This window comes from Homarus americanus, unplaced genomic scaffold (genome assembly GCF_018991925.1).
Source record: "Homarus americanus isolate GMGI-L3 unplaced genomic scaffold, GMGI_Hamer_2.0 scaffold74, whole genome shotgun sequence".
In the NCBI taxonomy this organism is placed as follows: domain Eukaryota; kingdom Metazoa; phylum Arthropoda; class Malacostraca; order Decapoda; family Nephropidae; genus Homarus; species Homarus americanus.
Window position 1 is genome coordinate 3,971,826 of NW_024716951.1, and position 20,968 is coordinate 3,992,793.

The 20,968-nt window shown below is 41.5% G+C and overlaps 3 protein-coding genes across 3 annotated transcripts in view; 1 reads left to right on the forward strand and 2 right to left on the reverse strand.

The window, feature by feature from the left end:
• Positions 1-2,636, reverse strand: part of LOC121858659 (2-oxoglutarate-Fe(II) type oxidoreductase ppzD-like) — a 30,728-nt gene extending 28,092 nt beyond the window's left edge. Inside the window, exon 1 of the mRNA XM_042355219.1 lies at positions 2,523-2,636. The gene's annotated coding sequence lies outside the window, so the exon portion shown is untranslated. The remainder of the gene's footprint in view (positions 1-2,522) is intronic.
• Positions 2,489-8,313, forward strand: LOC121858657 (endoglucanase E-4-like). Its single transcript, XM_042355216.1, has 13 exons — positions 2,489-2,606; positions 3,025-3,107; positions 4,012-4,153; positions 4,299-4,394; positions 5,075-5,163; positions 5,281-5,374; positions 5,577-5,635; positions 5,827-5,945; positions 6,046-6,211; positions 6,570-6,734; positions 7,017-7,156; positions 7,458-7,563; positions 7,710-8,313. The coding sequence occupies exons 1-13, from the start codon at positions 2,543-2,545 to the stop codon at positions 7,818-7,820; spliced, it is 1,434 nt and encodes a 477-aa protein (XP_042211150.1). The 5' UTR covers positions 2,489-2,542; the 3' UTR covers positions 7,821-8,313.
• A 491-nt stretch (positions 8,314-8,804) lies between these two features.
• On the reverse strand, positions 8,805-20,162 carry LOC121858559 (aldo-keto reductase family 1 member B1-like). Its single transcript, XM_042355048.1, has 10 exons — positions 20,111-20,162; positions 18,094-18,166; positions 14,823-14,990; positions 13,667-13,783; positions 12,855-12,941; positions 12,017-12,143; positions 11,394-11,466; positions 10,671-10,833; positions 9,900-9,994; positions 8,805-9,529 (listed from the first exon to the last, which is right to left on the reverse strand). Exons 2-10 carry the CDS (start codon positions 18,160-18,162, stop codon positions 9,499-9,501), a joined length of 930 nt encoding a protein of 309 aa, XP_042210982.1. The 5' UTR covers positions 18,163-18,166; positions 20,111-20,162; the 3' UTR covers positions 8,805-9,498.
• Positions 20,163-20,968: the final 806 nt, after the last annotated feature.

Below are 20,968 nucleotides of genomic sequence, written 5' to 3' on the forward strand. Positions count from 1 at the left end.
CATGACCCAGTGTCAAGGAATAGTCCGAGAAGACCGGACAACTCGCCAACTGCACTGGCTAATCATTACCCCCGGAACACGATCCGCAAATCGATTAACATCTAGGTTCCCAATTACTGCTGGGTAGACAGAGGCAAATGGCGTAAAGAAACTTGCCCATAGTTTCACCCTGCCCGGCCGAACCCAAGTCCGGTCGCTTGCGAGGCGAACATGCTGACCATTACACCACAGGTCGCCAACACATCCAAACATACATCCAAACATAAACTTCCAGGGAACAATTCTCATAATGTTATCTTGCAGGCTGTCCCTTAATGGCGATTCACAAGGTGACTTTTCTCCCGTAGGAATAACTCAGCCACGACCACTGCATCACTCAGCATAAAGACTATAAATACGACCACTTCTGAGGGTGGGGAGGGGTAGGGAGAGGGGAGGGTAGGTGAGGGGGAGGGTAGGTCAGGGTGAGGGGGGGAAGGTGGTGAGGGTGGGTAATAGCACAAATAATAACAGCAATAATAATACCAATGATAATAACACCGATGGTAATAATAATAATAATAATACGTAGCAGTGTGGGTCAGGTCAGTCGAATACACCTCCATTAAATATAACTGTCATAAGTCATACATTTTATTCACCTAACTTACTGTCTCGCCACGTAACTAATACGTACAATATATCTCACACTCCTATATGCTGGGATTCGGGGGATTTTAGTTGGATTTTTCTACACAAGGAGATTATAACCCGAATTATTGCATTTTTTATTACGGTGTCGTATCTTTTACAATGACAATGTGTTTACACCGATCAGCTGTTTTTCATGTATTTTTACTGCTTGGTCGTCTTTTACAAGGCTACATGAACCCTCAACTGTGATTGGTTGAACGGTCAGACAAAAAATGAACCCAATTGTTATACAGTAATACCCCGACCCCCTCAAGTGTGTTCCCACGTAATCACTTCAATTCACGTTATCTCCCGCGCCTGTTGCTGAGGACAAGCAGGTGTTTTTACTTTTACGTACCCAGCAAGAAAAATGTCATCCTCGGTTGACGTCAGAGTTCGTGGGAATAAAACGATTTTAGTTCAGGATTCCAGTTTTACCTATTTACCTATGTGTGTGTGTGGACTTACATAATTTTTTGTTTTTTTAAGTTTATTGGGCACCCCCCTACATCCTGTGTAAGGTGAAGCGCAGAAGCGCTTACAGCGCCCATCTGGGAAGCATGCTAAGTCCATGCTTGCCTTTATGTCTCATGAGTTAAGGGCATAGAAGCCTGAAGGGTCATAGGTTTTTTTGTCAAGGGCGTAGAAGCCTGAGGAGTCATAGGTTTTTTTGTCAGCAAGTTATTGGAACAGGGACCAAGGGGGAATCGAACCCGTGACATCTAGCTTGCGAGGCAAGAGCGGTACCGTTCTACCACCGGCGCCCCGACTTACATCATGGGGACACGAGAAAGTGAAGGTCTCGTACAGTTGTCAGCTGCCGTTCAGGAATTTCGGGTTGTCTTCAAATATAAATCATATGTGTTTTAATTTCCCCGAGAAGAACTGGTTCATTCCCAATTAGAGAAGTGAAGGCAGTCTCCTTGTGTGCACTGAAGGCGAGTGAAAAGTAAAGTGTGCTGTATCCAAACTGTCCCTGAAGCGTGTTCATGCTTTGGGACTCTGTTTCGTGTGGGGGAAGGGAAAACGCGCACGTAATTGAAAACTGCATTGTATTACAGAGGCAGAATACTCGCCTTTTATCAAATATTTAAGATTATGGAGTCACTAGTATAATACGGTACAAATATACAAAACGTCGTTGCTAAACTTACGGACAAAATTCCCTTCGACAATATCTATGTATCCGTCTTTGTTATATATTATTAACAAAATAACGATGAAAAATTAGTTTTCCGAATTGTCTTACTTTCTTAAAACTTCTCATAAATAAACTTCTTCCCATTGTGATCATGACTACGCTCATTATCTTCATTATACCACCACCATCATCATCATCATCACCACCATCATCATCATCATCATCATCATCATCATCATCATCATCATCATCATCATCACCATCATCATCATCATCATCATCATCATCACCATCATCATCATCATCATCATCATCATCACCATCATCATGCCCCCTTACCTCTCAACAAAAAAATAATAATAATCATAGAATAGATATATAGATCGATCGATAGATAGATAGATAGATAGGTAAGCAGACTGCGTACTATATTTTTGTCAGTGGTCGTACTTATGTCAGTGGTCGTACTTATGTCAGTGGTCGTACTTATGTCAGGGGTCGTACTTATGTCAAGGGTTCTACTTATATCAGGGGTCGTAATTACGTCAGCAGTTGGTGTCCACTGATCTCCTCGGTCCAACCTATGTCACAGGTCCCATGACATCACTGAAGTTGCAACATTATCAGTACCAACACACAATACAATATACAGGCGCTAGGAGATAAGAGTTTACTGTATATATCTTGAAGCAACAGAGTCATCGCTTACCAGTGTCTCCTGCTGCAGTTATGGCCGGAATGCTAGTGAAGACCTTCCTACTAGGGGCGGCCACACTCGCCCTCCTCCATGCAGGTACTCACTCATCCACCACCACCACCTCTTGTACCTGGTGTTGACGTGAGCGTAATGTTAGTTCACATACAGTTCAGTACACTCCCGTAAAGAGAGGATGAGCGGAAAATAAGTGACACATTTTAAACACATGTAAAATCCTGCCATTATTACCATACGTCATGCACCATTATACAACATACATACAGCACAATATACATCATACATATTACATAAAATACACTTGCAAAAATATATACAGTGGTAGTGTATACACGTTGTTTATACTGAGACTACTATACGTGTGAGCTATTTGTCATCCACCATATTATAAACACCCACTGATGTGTTCCTTCTTACCACACATATACACACAGAACACATGGATGCTTCCTTCTGTTATCTCCCTCGTTATGTACACCTTTATGGTCTACTACAGGTGAAGGAGGACGTGTGGTTGACCTGAGGGACGTACCCAACCCTTGTGAGCCAACAGGTATGGCTCCCTACGACTACAAACAGGTAAGATATCCATAATTTATGAGATGTTCGTAAATCAATATTTTACCGTACCTGGCTAGAGTAAAAGATATCTAGTTGATTAATAGAGTCTAGGTGTGTTTTCGATGCCATGTCACTTCTTTAGTTAGTTAGTTTGTTGTACCCTTTATGCCCCAGTTTCGGGAAAGGTCAGGATTCATAAAGATTATATGCTTCAAGCGACTCTAACGGTGGTCAAGAGAACACTAGTCAATACAGTGTCTCGTTGTGTATATAATGACTTTTGGGATGTAACTTTTGTGTGTGTTTGAGCCTCAAGCAGCCAGTCCTTACGTCTCCAGTAACGAGGGAAATTTGACACTTTTAGGGAACCTTTGAGTAACGTTGTTTAGTTCAGGTGTTTCAGCCTCTCTCCCACAGGTGCTGTGTCTATCTTACACCTGTCGTCTACACCTGTCCTCCCCTTCTACAATTGAACCTCCTCCACCTGTCGTTCACACGCATGTCCTCCCCTCCTACACCTGTCCTTCCACCCTACACCTGTAGTACACACGTGTTTTCACCTCCTACACCTGTCCTCCCCTCTTACCCCTGTAGTTCACACGCATGTCCTATGTCCTCCCCTCTACACCTGTCCTCACCTCCTACACCTGTTTTCCCATCCTACACTTATAGTTAACACTTGTCCTCACCTCCTACATCTGCCCCTCCCCCCTTCACCTGTCCTCCCATCCAACACCTGTGGTTCACACTTGTCCTCCCCTTCTACACCTGTAGTTCACACCTGTCCTCACCTATACCATTAGTTCACACTTGTCCTCACCCCCTGCACCTGTAGTCTACACCTGTCCTCCTCTACACCTGTAGTTAACACCTGTCCTCTGCTCTCACACCTGTAGTCTACCCCTGTCCTCCCCTTCTACAGACACTGTGTATGGCGTATGTGTTCTACGAGGCTCAACGCTCAGGTAAGCTGCCTGAGGACCAACGACTCACCTGGAGGGGCGATTCTGCCTTGGGCGACGGGTCTGACGTGGGCCTCGATCTTACCGGAGGATACTTTGACGGTGAGAGAGAGAGAGATGGGATACTCTTCTTGACTTCATCTTCTTCGTATTATTATTATTATTATTTTTTTTTTATTATTATTATGACCAGATACAAACAGTCTTCCTCCATGATTTAATTAACAACACCATTTTACCATTTCAGCTGGCGACTTTGTCAAGTTCCTGCTTCCTCAAGGCTTCACGGCTACCATGATCGCTTGGGGTCTGGTTGACTTCCCCCAGGGCCACGAAGCTGCAGGTAGGCAGGCGGTGGCGATGGTGATTTTGATGGGAGTATATAAATTTTCATTTTGTTTTCAAGCGTTGGATTATCTGTTGGTGTTTTTATTAGCCACGCCAACAAAAACTGCCGTCTTTTGTTTCTCTGATTTTAACACAAAGCCAAGACGAGTGGGAAGTACTTCCACCTTCCACAATCGCTTGACCCAGACTAAACGAGTAAACAATGAAAACAAACAGTTCAAATGAGACTTGCGCAGTTCACTGACGCGGGCTAAGACATTTCCTGGCTCTTCCTCTTAATTTTATTCTTGGAACATTAATGGATCCCTATAAACTAACCAGATTTTATTACTTATCGAAAAATCCTCCTCAGTGTCGGTGTAATGGTTATAGTTGTCGCCTTTATATAGAAAATGGAAACTGAAATGGAGAAAAAACGATAAAAATAGATAAATCTAGCTATAACTTAGACATATTGTAGTATTCCTTGTTAATAAATATTCCAACACCACGCATATCTAAAGAATAAAAATAGCAGTAGAGGTAGTTTGTAGTAGTTTGTAGGACTTTGTGTGACTATATAAGTTTTAGCGGCAAGTCTTCAATGTTATCATCATCATCAACAATATATGAATGAAATGTCTGAGCCATCAAAGCTCAGAAACACTTGCGCTCACACATCGCCTCTCCTCACAGGCCAGAGTGAGTACGGTCGAAAAACACTGAAGTGGGTTACAGACTTCCTCCTTAAGTGCCACACAGGACCCTACGAATTCTATGGTCAGGTAGGATTCAAATTCCTTTCTCCCTTTTTTTTGCGAGATATCGAAGTGTCGTGCAGTGTTTATGTTTAAAAGTAACATGTGAATTATTTTTTTTATCATTGATTATTCCTCCCTCAGGTTGGTGACGGCCACATCGATCACAAGTTCTGGGGTCGCCCTGAGGAGATGACTATGGAGAGGCCTTCCTTTAAGATCGACTACGACCACCCAGGTGAGTGGGGGTCACCAGGTCACAGCTTTAAGTTGTTTGATACCTGTTATCTGACAGAATCAAGTCACTGTCTTAAGCTTATTCAGATAAATATACTAGATTTTTACACCCAAACGGACTAAATGTGACCCAGGTTAAATAAAGAAAGCTTTTTTTACTTTAGTTGATTCTCGAATTAACCCGAGACTATTCTTCCTTCCAGGTACTGAGCTGGTTGGTGAGGCTGCCGCTGCCCTCGCTGCCGCTTCTATAGTCTTCAAGGTAAACTATGCAATCATAATTTATATTTCAAGGAAATTTAAGTTGTTAAGGTAAAGAGGCGAACACTGGGATGGGGAGGAAGACTAGGTGTTATGAATCACTCTCCTGCGATTTCTACTAGGCGTATCATGGCGGGATGGAAGGGAACCCCAGGCGCTCGTGTTTTCATGGCACTAGTCTCTCTCCTGCAGGAAGATGACCCAGCGTACTCGGAGGAGGTGTTAGCGGCGGCCAAGGAACTGTACAACTTCGGTGACGAGAGACGAGATTACTACCACAACTCTATACCAGAGGTCCTCGACTTTTATAAGTGAGTAATGTGGTCCAGGTCACTACCCCTACACCCCAGGTCACTAACACTATCGCCTACCCCTACACCCCAGGTCACTAACACCCCTTCCCCTCCCCAGGTCATGGAGTGGGTACGGGGACGAGCTAGCCTGGGGTGCCCTCTGGCTGTATCGTGCTACCAATGACGAGTTCTATCTGGAAAGAGCCAAGGATCACTGGGTGGAGTTCAACCTCGAGGAGATGCCTCGAGAGTTCTCTTGGGACTACAAGATGCTTGGTGTCTATGTGAGTCACTTGAGCATCATTGTTTGTGTGTCTTTATCGCAATAAGAGTTGAATAATTCCCGTTACGGTAATTAGAGGTTTGATGAGTATAATGGAAGGTCTATATGAGTTCCCTCTACGGCACTTTCCTCCTTCCCTCTCTCTACCCATTCCATATCTCCTTCCTTCCCTCCTGCACAATCCCCTACCCTCCTCCGCCACCTCCTTCCCTCTTTCCTATACCACCTCCATCTCTCCTAAATCCTTTCCTCCTACACCACTTCCCTCTTTCCTCACTCCCTCCCTCCTACATCACCTCCTTCCCTCCTATACCACCTCCTTCCCTCCCCCCTCCTCACTCTCTCCCTCTCTCTTGCAGGCGCTCTTCACTATGCTGGACGAGGACCCAGTCTATAAGGACACCCTGGTCGAAGCCCTTAACCACTTCCAGAAAGACTTCCCTTATACCCCCGGAGGTCTTGACTTCATCCAGTTCTGGGGGTCCAACAGACACGCTGCCAACGTCGCTTATGTTGCTCTCGTGGTAATGTGTAATGTGGGCTTTATTGCACCACCTTAGTTCATGTTTGTTATGCCGAGACAGTCATGTATATTGTAGGGGATAAACCTTAGATTATGTCTCGTATGTCATCCATATATAAAAGACTCCCTCTCTGTCTCCATCTTTGTATTCATGTCTCTCACACCCTTCTCCCTCTTACACCCCTCTCTCTTTTTTATTCTCTGCCCTGTCTCTCACATTCTTAGCTGTCTATTCATACTCTCTCCTGTCTCTCACAATCTCCCTTCTCCTCCTCTCACCTAGGCGTCCAAGTTGGGCATAGACGCAGACGCCAACCGAGAGTGGGCGGCCAGCCAGATCGACTACATGTTGGGCTCCACCGGTCGCTCCTTCGTCGTGGGTTACGGCCCAGAGGCACCTGAACGTGTCCACCATGCCGCCGCGTGAGTCTAGCGTCGTCTTGGGTGATAATACTAATTGTTTAGGATCACCTGAAGATTTTTAGAAACTCCAGTTTACTTCACCCGATGACTTAAACACCCCAACGTTACCTGAGGGAGGGGTAGGGGGGTTAGGTTAGGTTTGGTTCAGTTACATCATGTTACGTTAGTTTAGGCTAGGTTAGATTAGGTGGGGTGCCTAATCTTCAAGTGATCCAAGCGACCAAAGTACAATGGAAAGTTATGTATCAGGATTTCTTTTAATAAACATACCTGAGGTGGATCGATGTTTGGGTTTCCTCAGATCGTGCCCCGACCTGCCAGAGGTGTGTGACCCTGACTGGGCGATGAAGCAGCCAGGACCTAACCCCCAGACTGTATGGGGCGCGCTGGCTGGTGGACCGGACAAGGTGAGACAAAACATTCACCTTCCTACTCCTCAATTCCTCGTATACTGTATTGATTTTTTCCACCATAACTGGAGACAAGGAGAACGTAGCTTCATTTCGTCACCATTTTGATCTCTCTGTATTATTATTATTACGACCATCTACAGGACGGAAACTTCGTGGACGACCGTGAGGACTACGTACACAACGAGGTGGCCATTGATTACAACGCTGGGTACACCCCCTCCCTCGCTGGTCTCATCGAGCTCACTCCTTGAGAAAAGTTATAATCGTATTTTTATCTAAGTTAAAAGACATAATGGTACTCTTCTGTTAAGTTAAAAGCCTTAATCATTTTTTTATCCCTTGTAAAAAGCCATAATCGAGCTCTTACACCAATCGATCGTATTTCACTCACATTATTATCGTACACATTAAACAATACAATATCACACACCACATAACGATATTTACTTCCCAAAATGAAAGTTCCTTCGTGGATTTCTTTGGTAAACGTAAAAATATAGAATTTAAGACTACACCCTCAATAATTACAAACATAATCTATCATTCTTTTCTTAATATTACAAAAACCGTCCGTTGTTGTCCCTCCGTCATCCACCAATGTCGTGTTGTTGACATTCTCAGACGGGAAAGAAATCATTTAATAATATCGGTTGTTTTGATATAATTATATATCTTGTATATTTATATTAATTTAAAAAGTCATGTGGCATTTAGAGATAAGTTGAATAAAGGCAATTAACACTAGTTCATATTAGTATTAATATTATTATTATTAATATTATTATTATTACTAGTATTATTATTATTATTATTATTATTATTATTATTAACAGTCAGACTAATTCTCTGGCTAAGAGCAAAAACGGCCAATGTCAACATATGCCAATTTAGACTTTGGCCCTTGAAACCCAGGCTTTATGGGCCTATGTCTAAATTGGCATTTTTTCTGGCCCTTTTTGCACTCAACCAGTGAATTAATAATAATCCTTGAGAACTACGAATCTATGCTCACGTGAAGTAGATCTCAAGGATGAAGAATAGATGTTACTTAGGAGATGGTTTCAGGTGTGTTTGTGTGTGTGTGACACGAACTCTCCACTGTTCTATCACCACCTGGGATATTACTGTTACTGGTAGTGGTGGTTGTTGTGGTAGTGGTGGTTGTTGTGGTAGTGATGGTTGTTGTGGTAGTGGTGGTTGTTGTGGTAGTGGTGGTTGTTGTGGTAGTGGTGAATGTTGTAGTGGTGGTGGTTGTGGTAGTGGTGGTTGTTGTGGTAGTGGTGGTGGTTGTGGTAGTGGTGGATGTTGTAGTGGTGGTGGTTGTGGTAGCGGTGAGTAAAGACGACAGTGGCTCAGGTGCTGATAGTGGTTAGCTGCAGTGGTTGTGGTGGTGGTCCTGGTCACAGTGTTGGTAGCCCTGGTGGTAGTATTGTTAGCCCTGATAATAGTGATGATAGTCCTGGTGGTAGTGTTGGTAGCCTTGATAATAGTGATGAATGTGATGATAGTCCTGGTATTAGTGTTGGTAGTCCTGGTATTAGTGTTGGTAGCCCTGATAATAGTGATGATAGTCCTGGTATTAGTGTTGGTAGTCCTGATAAGTTGGTAGCCATGGTAATAGTGTTGTTAGCCCTGATAATAGTGTTGATAGTCCTGGTGGTAGTGTTGGTAGCCCTGATAATAGTGATGATAGCCCTGGTATTAGTGTTGGTAGCCCTGGTATTAGAGTTGGTAACCCTGGTATTAGAGTTGGTAACCCTGGTATTAGTGTTGGTAACCCTGGTATTAGTGTTGGTAGCCCTGGTGATAGTGTTGGTAGCGCTGGTATTAGTGCTGGTAGCCCTGGTGATAGTGTTGGTAGCCCTGGTATTAGTGTTGGTAGCCCTGGTATTAGTGATGGTAGCCCTGGTGATAGTGTTGTCAACCACCTTACAGAGGATATTCCGGGTGCTCTGTCATTCTGCAACAGAGAGAAAAATAAAATAAAAATAAAAAAAAACACCTAACTTACCTGACGATAAACAAACAAACAAGTAAACATTAATTCACACCTTTAACGGTCTAATAACCCAATCGGAACCACCTAACGTAACCTAACCTGTCTTTAGGTGGTCGTCTCTAAAGGCAGTCTTATCATAAACAGATCAATAGACAGATAACGAGAATAATATGGATAAACAGAATAAAAGAGACAGCAAGACATATAGTGTATGTAGATAAACAGAAAGATAAAAAGTGAGAGAAAAACAGACGGAGAGACAGACAGAAACAGACAGATAGAAAACGAACGTGAAAACTAGAAGAAACCAGAACCGAAGAATTCAACTCACCCTGAACCAACGAAAACAAAGCTCCGACCAGATTCTCCTTTGTCTAATGTCGTCAGAGCTTCCATCTCCAGCTCCGACAAACTGAAGCTCCACAACTGACAGAGAAAGTTAAAGGTGACTGATTTACAGGTGTGTGAAGTGATTGGTAAGTGACTGGAGGAAATTACAGGTGTGTACATTGATTGGTAGATGATTGGAGGAATTTACAGGTGTGTGAAGTGATTGGTAGACGATTGGAGAAATTTACAGGTGTGTGAAGTGATTGGTAGATGATTGAAGTAAGTTACAGGTGTGTACAGTGATTGGAAAGAGTTACAGGTGTGTGATGTGATTGGAAAGAGTTGCAGGTGTGTGAAGTGATTGGGAAATGATTAGAAAGAGTTACAGGTATGAGCAGATGTGTATAAGTTGGTCACCCTACACCTGAAAGTAACTGGGAGTGGTATTAGAGGTATGATTGGTTAGGGTTACAGGTGTGTGAATGTGGTGCTTCTCTACACCTGAGGGCAATTAGAAGGTGACCGACAAACGCTATAGGTGTAAGGAAATAATTACGGAGCGTGTCGTATCGTAACTTAGAAAATAACTTAAAATACGTATTGTAGCTTTAAATATAACTTACAATACTTATCATAGCTTAGAAAATAACTGAAAATACGTATTGTAGCTTTAAATACAACTTACAATACTTCTCATAGCTTAGAAAATAACTTAAATACATAACTTGAGAAAAATAAACTTGTACAATATAGTAAGTTCAACATAACTCACATCTCCATTCGTTTTGATACGCTCGGGGTTCACAGACTTAGGGATGACGATGATGTTTTGTTGTACCAGGAATCTGAGTAGGACCTGAGCAGTGGTGATCCCATGACGCTCTGCTACCAACCTCACCACTGGGTCTTCCAACAAGCGGGGTGATGGCAGGGTTCTGGGTGGTATTGAGAGAGTCAGTAGTACCTTATTTGGCTGTCTGTCTGTATATACGTGTGTATATGATTGTGTGTCTGTCTATTCCTCTGTCTGTCTGTCTGTCACTTATGGATACTAACTTCACCACAAAGACCTCTATTTTGATGATGATGATGATGATGATGAATGAGATATACAATAGTATACCCCGTTGACTGTCTATTTGTCTGTTAATTTCTCTGTCTATCTGTCTCTTTGTCGTATGTCCATCCTTTTCAAAAACCTGTCATTACAGAAAAAAAAAGTTAATCCAATTGCAGAGTTTTTTATTCTCTTCTGACATTAACTTAGTGATTATATTGTAGTTCAGTAGACAGGGAAGACACGTACTGACTCATATCACTTCAAGGAGGACACATAGTGAGTCATATCCCTTCATGGAGGACACATACTGAGTCATATTCCTTCATGGACACATAGTGAGTCATATCCCTTCATGGAGGACACATACTGAGTCATATTCCTTCATGGAGGAGGATACGTACAGGTTTGAGCGGTTAGTGACCCCAGGGGCCATACGCCGTCAGGAAGATGTTGTGGGTCTTACAGAACTCCTGCATCTGACGCTGTTGAAGTATACATGCAACTCCACCTGTGAACGAATGGCAGTGTGTTAATGCAGGTGAGGGGCTGTTAGGGGAGGAGGGGGGGCTGATAGAGAGGGAGGGGCTGATAGAGAGGGAGGGGCTGATAGGGAGGGGGGCTGTTAGGAGGGAGGGGGCTGATAGGAGAGGGAAGGGGCTGATAGAGAGGGAAGGGGGCTGATAGGGATGGGGGCTCCTTTTTTGTATTTTAAAGGGAGTTGAAGTACATTTAAAATGATGGGGGGTTATTTAGTACAGTACATTTAAGGGAGATTTTTAGTACATTCTGGGAGTTTTTTTCGTATATGTAAGGATGACCAGAGTACATATTTGTGGTTTTAGTACATTTAAAGGAAGGAAGTTAGTACATTTTGGGGAGTTGTTTTTGTGTATGTTTGAGTACATATTTGTTTTTGTTTTTTGTACATCATAAGGTACAGTACATGGGATGGATGTTTAGACTATATAATACGATAATAATGCAATTATTAAACGTAAACAAATTTTACATAATACAAAACAAATGAAGGAAGATAATTTTAACGTTTCTAATCTCACTTTCACCCACCTGATTAACGACTGGTTTTATTTTGGATATAGCACATGTCTTCCGTATCTGTTTGATGCTATAATTGGACACGCCTATCGATTTGGTCAGCCCCATGTCCACCAATTTCTCCATCTCCTATGGGTGTGTTGAGAAATAGGTTTATAAATTCACAAAATATGTTAATTTAAAGATATCGTGATATAATTGGTCCTAATGTGTTTTAAATCTGATATAATGTGAAGGTTAAATATAATCTAACTCTAAATTTAACTTGATATTAACTTATAATTTAACATGATGAAATTGTTATTAAACTTTTAATATAAATATGATTTGAATTTAACATGATTAACCAAAAAGTTTAAATGATAAAAAACCTAATATTGGTTTGAAACTTAACAGGATATTAACGTGATAGGAACTTTTAACATGATGTAATGTAATAGGAATTTTAACAGTAACCTATTATCTGATCTTAAAATTAACTTGATAAAAATATGGTTTAAATTAACATGATGTCCTTGCGCAACATAGTGGTCTAAACAGGAACAGTATGACCCATGAACCCAACAGGAACAAACAGTGTGACCCATGAAACCCATCAAGAACAAACAGTGTGGCCCATGAAACCCAATCAGTGTGACCCATGAACCCAACAGGAACAGTGTGACCCATGAAACCCAACAGGAACAAACAGTGTGACCCATGAAACCCAACAGGAACAAACGGTATGACCCATGAAACCCATCAAGAACAAACAGTATGACCCATGAGATCCAGCAGGTAACAAGAGGTATGACCGGTTAATGACTATACTCACCTGTAGACTACATGTAATGAACTCACCTTCCAGATAGCTATGAGATCAGTTCCTTCGTCTATATCAAACTGGCCATCGTCCCTCTTCGCCAAAATATCTAAGTCATGTTTACTCTGAAGGAAACATGTAATGGGTGAATTAATGATATTTTGTAGAGTCAGTCAGTCAGTCAGTCAGTCAGTCAGGAAGAGTCAGTCAGTCAATCAGGGAGGGTCAGTCAGTCAATTAGAGAGAGTCGGGGATTCAGTTAGTCAATTAGGGAGGGTCAGTTAATCACGGGGAGTCAATCAGCCAGTCAGTCAGTCAGTTAGGGAGGGTCAGTCAGTCAGTCAGGGAGAGTCAGTCAGTCAGGGAGGGTCAGTCAGCCAATTAGGGAGAGTCAGGACGTCAGTTAGTCAATTAGGGAGGGTTAGTTAATCAGGGAGAGTCAGGCGAGCAGGGAGACTCAGACAAGCAGGGAGTTAGTTAATCAGGGTGAGTCAATTAATCAGGGAGTCAGTCAGTCAGTCAGTCAGTCAGTCAGGAAAAATCAATCAATCAATCAGGGCCAATCAGTCAAGGAATAATACTTTGAATATTATAAGAAATATATAAATCAATACTTCACTTCTACATAACATCTTGACCTGCATTGCATAGGTAATATTAGTAATTGTATACCTACGCTGCATATATACCTGCCTTGTCTATGTGCACGTTCAAATGTATACCTGCACTGTCATATACTGTACAGAGTGAACCAATTGTAAACCTCTATAATGATTTTACTGAACATATAATTATCTACAAAAAACAGTCACTCAGCAACGTGTATGTGTGTGTGAGTGTGTACCCCTACCTTCAGGCCAACCGGGAGGTGGACGAGGTAGAGGTCAACGTAGTCCAGCTTGAGCGCCTTTAGGGATTTCTGCAGAAACTTGTGTACCCCTTCTGCTGACATCCCGTGTGGGGGTAACTGTGAAGTAAATATGAATCACACCTTTATGCAGTCACGTCGAGATAAAAAGATCTCTAAAAACAGTTTAAAAAAATAAAAAGATTTCTTAGATTACAGTTACTATTGTCGGGTTATATAAAAAATGAAAGACAATTAATATATGTTATGTTACACCCATTGGTCTCTCGTGAAACCTTGTGAAAACATCAGAATATTTTTCAATTGTCATGTAAGATGATGTAACTAAAAAAAAAATAGTATTCATTATCCTGTAACTAAAACACTATGTACAGAGTGACTGGAGAGCTGCTCATGTTATTCTTAGTATTGAGTAGTTAATGGGTAACTCCACGGTACCCCTTGGCAGGATGCTGCTCCACCGAGGGGCTTTCCACTATCGGTAAGAACTCCCGATAGTGTACAGTATCTACTTAATACTTTACTTTAGTTTATCCTCTTCGCCACTAATCGGCCTGTTAACCGTTTGGGAGGTTGGTCACATCTGTTATGCACTATTGGCAAGTACTGGGCATGCACTGGCTCCTCAATGTAGCTATACATGCATCAGTGTTGGTCAAATCAAGTTGGTGTCATCACAACAATTTGTGAGCACACAAGGGATAGTGCAAAGTCTAATTAAACCAAGTCAACCCATGCGCAGGAGGCGGAGCTAATTATGTGACATCATTGGCCCATAGTGGAAGGAAACGTTAGAAAGGGAGGACTCATATAATATCCTCAGTGAGACCACCCCACTGTATTAGAAGATATTCTTTCCATATTTCTTGATTTTTTCATCCGCTAGCACACTATCTTTCAGTTAGCCACTTAAACTTCTCATGTAATCAGGACGTCATGTGCGGCAAAGGACGAATTTTCGACTCGAAGTGGGTCTAACTTAGTATAATTAGACTCTGGGATAGTGTACAGAGTGATGAACCCCATCCTCCACCCCAGTCGAGAACCGAAGACAATGAACACGAGGTTACTGAAAACTAAACTGAGAGAGAGAGAGAGCAAAAACTAATCAAGATCAAAAAGAGCATCAGTAGCCTACCTTGGTGACGACAAAGACTTCACTCCTCTTGTTGCCTGTCTTGTTCAGCCATTGGTGGAGCCCCACTCCTACCGCCTCCTCGTTTAGGTACACAAAGGCAGTGTCGATGTGGCGGTACCCTGCATCGAGTGCTGTTTCCACCGCCGCCTCCACCTCCCCTGCTGGTGACTGTATCAGAAAGAGTTATTGCTGTATTTATAAAGAGAATGTGAGAGATGAAAGCTTCAAACAATTCAGAGATAAAACAAATATACTGATAACCTACTTGAAGACGGGCAAATACGGAGAAGAAGGAACACTGAACAAGCAAAAGAAACTAAAAATATGTTATCAATGCCCAAAACAATAAGTCTCAATAATATCTATATGTACCCCTGTACAATAATTTTAGAAGCGGTAAATTATGAAATTATTTAACTGATAAAACTAATTTAATCATTACAATGAAACAGAACTGACCAACCACCCGAATAGCTAGTATGCTAGTAAGTGGTGAAATGATAAAATGCGGACTAATTATATTAATGATAGTACACACATCTGGCTAATTATTTTCCTAAAGCTGTCAGGGGCGGATCCAGGGGGGTCCTGGGGGTCCTGACCCACTTCACATCAGAAATTAGCAATACTTTTTCTTTATTGCAGTATTCTACTCAGACGTTTGTGTAGAATAAAAAGTAATTACTATTGACCTCAGAATATCTCCTAATATCAAGTGCACATGGCCTCAAAATGCCCATGATATTGGTCAGATTTAAAAAACAAATTCTGGACCCCCCCCCCCCTCCGGAATTAAAAAACAGATGGGTGGGCTCGTTGTGCTCGCCATGTTCCCCCACCCACAACTTCTTGGATCCCCCTTTTGAGATTCGTGGATCAGCCCCTGGCTGTGGTTTTAAACCTATTTTGGTCAGTGTGTGAGATGTCATATAACCCCTCTCAATAATGACTCAGTCATTTCTGTTTCTTTAATCAACTCTGTGTATCATCAGAAGATAAATATGGCATACCGTATTCTGTATATGCAAAATACTGTATACCTTTGGTTCCTCAAAATGTATCTGACGTACCCCCTTGATGAGGCGTCATGTACCCCATCCTGATCCCCTAACCTACAGACACACAAAGAAAACTAGAAATACACTAACTATTGTACCTACAAAAATAAATAAATAATACAACAATATTTACATGATGTACAATAATAATATAAGTGGTAAATTCAGCGTGACATTCTAGGCGCGGTACGCTAGCCAAGCACGAGCGTTCAAACTTTCACTGGGCACGAAGGTACCCGCGATCACTTGTAGCTTACTAAGCGAGATGGAGCTGGTAGCAGCTGTGACTGTCTGAGGGGCAGACTATCCCCTTCTACTGTAGAGGCAACATCATGATTCTCGTCAGCCAACATCTTCCTGCAGGACATTATATTTGTTCTCGTTGGTCTAACCCTAGACCCCAAAACGTGAGTGTGATTGTGAACTGTTGAATCCTCTGAGAACTCTAAATAACTTTAATAAGTGTAATTATGTACTGTATATTGATCATATTATTCAAACTGTGTCCTGATGTACCGGCAGTTGCTATATGTGAATTGTATTCTACAGGTTTTGACCGAATTATACTCATCGCGTCAACGACAAGGGTCTTATTGTCCTGCACAAACCAAAATCGCTTCCAATGAGCAATTACACACAGCATGACGCAGCCGATAGGTTTATCTGTTATTGTTTTGACTTCCTTAACGTGTGAACAGAACATTTATTTGGGCTAGGCGGTGTCTGTTCACATTCTAAGATAACATTATCAGTGAGTTACTTTATCCTCTTCGATAAAGTCGCGGTGTCAAAGGCCTACCTGAAATATTTAACAAGATTTTTTTGTTTGAAATAAGACGAAGATATTTCAACTGTCAGATAAATATGTGGTTAAATATTAAATTAATAGCTAGTGGTGGTGAGCGCTGGCTGGAACAATGATGTTAAATTTATCCTTGGAAGAGTTAAGGTCCGTCATATTTGGATGTGGTCAACTCTCCTGCCTGTTTGTATAGGATGAGCACCACTGTGGCTCATTGTTGTATGCCACAGAGTTTTCTTAAGAGCTTTATTCTATGACTTAGCTACTTGTGGTCATGAATGTTTTCTAACGTTCCAACACAACGTCGAGAATGAAGTACTGCAGTTAGAAGGCCGAGATGATTATAAACAAACCGCAGTATGTATCCTAAAATTTGTGTATATAAATATAACTATGTGAAGATTAAAACAGCAAAAAACGGCGACCAAATTGTTTCCAAACACGAAGCCTGTGAGCGTGAGGTAGGAAACGGACGAAGAATGACACAACACAAACGTGATAATAGCCTCGCCTCGCGTTAGAGTACAGATTACAGACCTTCCTGACAAGTCTCTGAGGCGGAGGATGGAATATTATAGTCTATATGTTACCGGCAAAGTGTGAAAATCAGGCATAGTATGAAACGCCTAGCATTCTATACACTGTCTATATTCTAGGCTCTAGAATAACCTAAGGTTATATTAGGTTAAGTTACGAGAAAAACATATATAAATAGCCCTCTTTTCACACATTGTTGATTTTGCCAATAAACAACAATGCGTACGAACATTTATCCTATTAATGCTTTGCCTAAGTACATTTACGCATTTTATATAATCCTTGGGAACTGTATAGAATCCTTAGGTAAATTACAAAAGATCAAAGTAAAAGCTTATTTCATACTTTGCCTAAAAGTTTCGAGGCATTGTATAGAATGCCTAGGCATTTCATACAATGACTGATTTTCACCCTGCCCGTAACATATATACTGTACGTATCTCGCAGTTTTCATGGTAAACTAAACATCAGCATCTCGTGACAGTTGTTAAATATGACTATACCAGCAAAAGCGAATCTCAGTAGTCACACCACCACACTCTGACCTTCCGCTAACCATACACACGGTCTTCCTGGCGATATTAATTGAAAATTAACGATATGACTTTCTGGTCTCGAAAAAAAATTACTTTAGAGGGGAATCAACCTACAAATTCGGTTAAAATTGAATTAGATGTGTGAGAGGTAAATTGAGTTTTGACGAAGATATGAAACACAATGGTAAATTATATGAACATGTAGCAACTTTTCTGTTGTTTTCATGTGATAATAATAATGAAAAAGCTGCTCTATTTTTGTATATATATAATATAAAATGGTCTATAATTTGTTTTTCATCATCACATGGATGTTGGAGGAGACTAGCGCGACTCACCTGCCAGCAACCGAGGCCCAGCAGAGGCATCCGGTGGCCTGAGTTCAACAACACCTTCTTGACAGACATCTTCCTGACCAACACGGAGAGAAAAACAAATGGTAAGTAAACAAGCCAGCATAATGACAATCTATTTCACACATCATCCATGGAATCACGAATCCTGACATCTTCCTGGCAAACATAAAATTATTTTAGGCAAGTTTCCCAGCTTGTTCAGGAAGACGAAGATGGTTTTCTTAACCCTGATAACACAGACTTCCTTAACAATAGTCTTGGTATATTTTTCCATTGTTCAACATACAGTATGTACTGAGTTAAGTGCAACCATATTAATACATATCATACGCTAATAAAGTCAACTAGCTGATAATTATGAGCTACAAAGATTATTCCATCGCTAAGGTAAAAAAGTAAGGTCAAGTAATTATTTTATTGTCATTGGTTCTGCATCTGGTTGTGTGTTCCTTTTTTCAATCTCAAATTAGAAAATAAAAATCTATTACAATAAATCTGGGAGATAACAAGACCCCGGGCAGAGGATGAAGACAACGGCAGACTCTTAACATGGTTTACCTTTAACATGGTTTACCTAAACCTGCTTTCTCGTTTTATTCCCGTTAAGCTTACTTGTCAGAGCATCAAGAGCAACAACGGCTGCTTACCAGAAGGTGTAAGGGGGTTGGGGAAGAGGGGAAGGGAGTTTTAAGGTAAAGTTTTCACCCTCCCTGGCATGGTGTGGTCTTATAAGAGTGGGGATTACCATGCCTCCCTTCCTTCCCCTCGGGGGAAAAACCAGAGAAAACTTTTAATTAACAGCTTAAATCTTTATTAACAACACCCCCCCTGTCATTTGTCATTCCTCAAGCTTCAGGTCTACTAGACCATGAGAGAAATGAGATCCCCAGCAGCCTAGGCCTTAGGCACCTGGCAGGAGTACCTCTCGACGGCCCAGCCTTATCATCACACTCCAGTGAGAGACGCCTGCCACCTCACGCTGACAGGGCCCCTGACCCCCTCCGCGGATAAGGTGTTTCAGGCGACTTGTCATGATTTTTTCATTTGGCTCATAATGAGTCGGGGTTATTAGTTTCTATAACACAGCATGTGGACATATTAGAAGTTTGGTCTATCCTAACACGTCTGTGTTAATGTTTGCCTTGTTATAAACTAGGCGAGATACTCGCTCCAAAAAGTATCTTTATGGGGGTGGGTGGGGGGGTGGGTGGTGGAGTCCGATGACTCTTGTTAGAGTTGTCAAAATCCTTCGTCCGTTGTGTCATAGTTTTTGGACCGAGTTCACACGAAACAATTTCAAGGAATTCACCTACCAGAAATTTTAGTGAATGTTATTAAGTCTTACTGTAATGTGCACAAAAGATTGCACAAGTCATGTGAAGACCCACATGACGTGAATCTTACTAAGAAATCCTTTAATTAATCCACCGTGGCCCGAGGCTGTCCCCGGTCGACTTTCTGGGTTTTCTTTTAATTCATTACACCTTGAGAGCGACAGACTCAGTAGAAGAGTAAAATTATTTCTTTTTTTTTTACAAGACCAACTTTTTAGTTTAAGAATTGTCTTGTGGACGGAGTAACCCTGGCAGTTAAAGCGTCCTAAACATAAACAAGATTCAACTGCATATCTTAACCCCTTGTGTACGAGGGTCTCTCTGTGCTGAATAAAATCGACTGGCGTTACCCAAATAAAATAATAAACGTGGCGTTCCCGTACTGAAGGGGTTAAGCATCTGTCGTTCAATTCATTAAGTAATCTCTAATAACAATTGCAATCTGAAGGTAAAGTGCACCAATGAAATAAAAGAAATAAATTTCAGTATTAGACGAAGGGAATTATATCCAGTCATTTTTATGATTGACTACGATCTACACTATACTGAAAACAGTAGTCAAATAAAATACAACTCTTTGCATCGCCAAAAATACATTACAACAATTAAATTAATGTGGAAATTATATAAAAAAAAATAGCATGAAAATACAGAGTAACACTTACCCAAGAGAAGTGGTGGAGGAGCAAATGAGAATACAACCTACTGTACACGGCCACAACCTTCAAACTGGCCGGTCAAGCGCCTTAAGAGCCGTCCACTCGTCGCCCTTACCACGGACGGGCCCAGCACTATATAAAATTTTCAGGCAAAACATACCAACTAAACATAACTTAGAATTAATGTATTACCGGTACTTTTCATTTATTTGTTATTAATAGTTGGTTCGTGTAGACAGCTTAAAGAATAAATGAAAAAAAATAGTTAATAATGAGGTGGTGCTCGCCTCGCACTACTGTGGTTGCTGGTTCAAATCCTTAGATGTGAGAAATTCCTGATGTAACCTTACCAAATATCGCAGATTTTCTTTGGGTACCTCGATTTCTTCCTATATTAGCACTAGATATTAACGATTGCAACCAACAAAAGAACGACCAACTGGACGTTTAATAAGCTGATAAGTGGTGGAAAATTATAAATTAATCGTGTCTCGCAGCCGTCCTTGTAAATATTTCAGCGTGGAAAGGGGAGCACTCATACGACCACTACTGACATACGCACCCAACACACTACAGTTAGCTGTAGGTGATTAAAGTAACTAATCTAGTAGGTCTTATAAGAAGTTCGTTCAGATATTAAAACGGTCCGTCCCTCGTAACAATCTTCAAGAGTGAAGTGCTTCCCCGTCTGAACTACTGTCACCCTATCTGGTCCCCGAGATGTGCTAGGGACTGTCAGTTGATTGAAAATGTCCAAAGGAGGGCCACCAGACTGGTGCCTGCACTACAGCACCTCAGCTATCCAGAGAGATTAGAGCGCCTGCATCTGCCTAGCTTACAGTACTGTATACTACAGACGAGCAA

Bases quoted from the DNA above. Each gene is read 5' to 3' on its own strand.
- LOC121858657 (XM_042355216.1), top strand. From the start codon at position 2,543: ATGGCCGGAATGCTAGTGAAGACCTTCCTACTAGGGGCGGCCACACTC. The intron at 2,607-3,024 runs GTACTCACTCAT...GGTCTACTACAG, and splicing joins ACTCGCCCTCCTCCATGCAG to GTGAAGGAGGACGTGTGGTT. The intron at 3,108-4,011 runs GTAAGATATCCA...CCCCTTCTACAG, and splicing joins CTCCCTACGACTACAAACAG to ACACTGTGTATGGCGTATGT.
- LOC121858559 (XM_042355048.1), bottom strand. From the start codon at position 18,162: ATGTCTGTCAAGAAGGTGTTGTTGAACTCAGGCCACCGGATGCCTCTG. The intron at 12,942-13,666 runs GTAGGGGTACAC...TGTTTCCTTCAG, and splicing joins ACCTCCCGGTTGGCCTGAAG to AGTAAACATGACTTAGATAT. The intron at 9,530-9,899 runs GTGAGTTGAATT...TCTCTGTTGCAG, and splicing joins TTTGTTTTCGTTGGTTCAGG to AATGACAGAGCACCCGGAAT.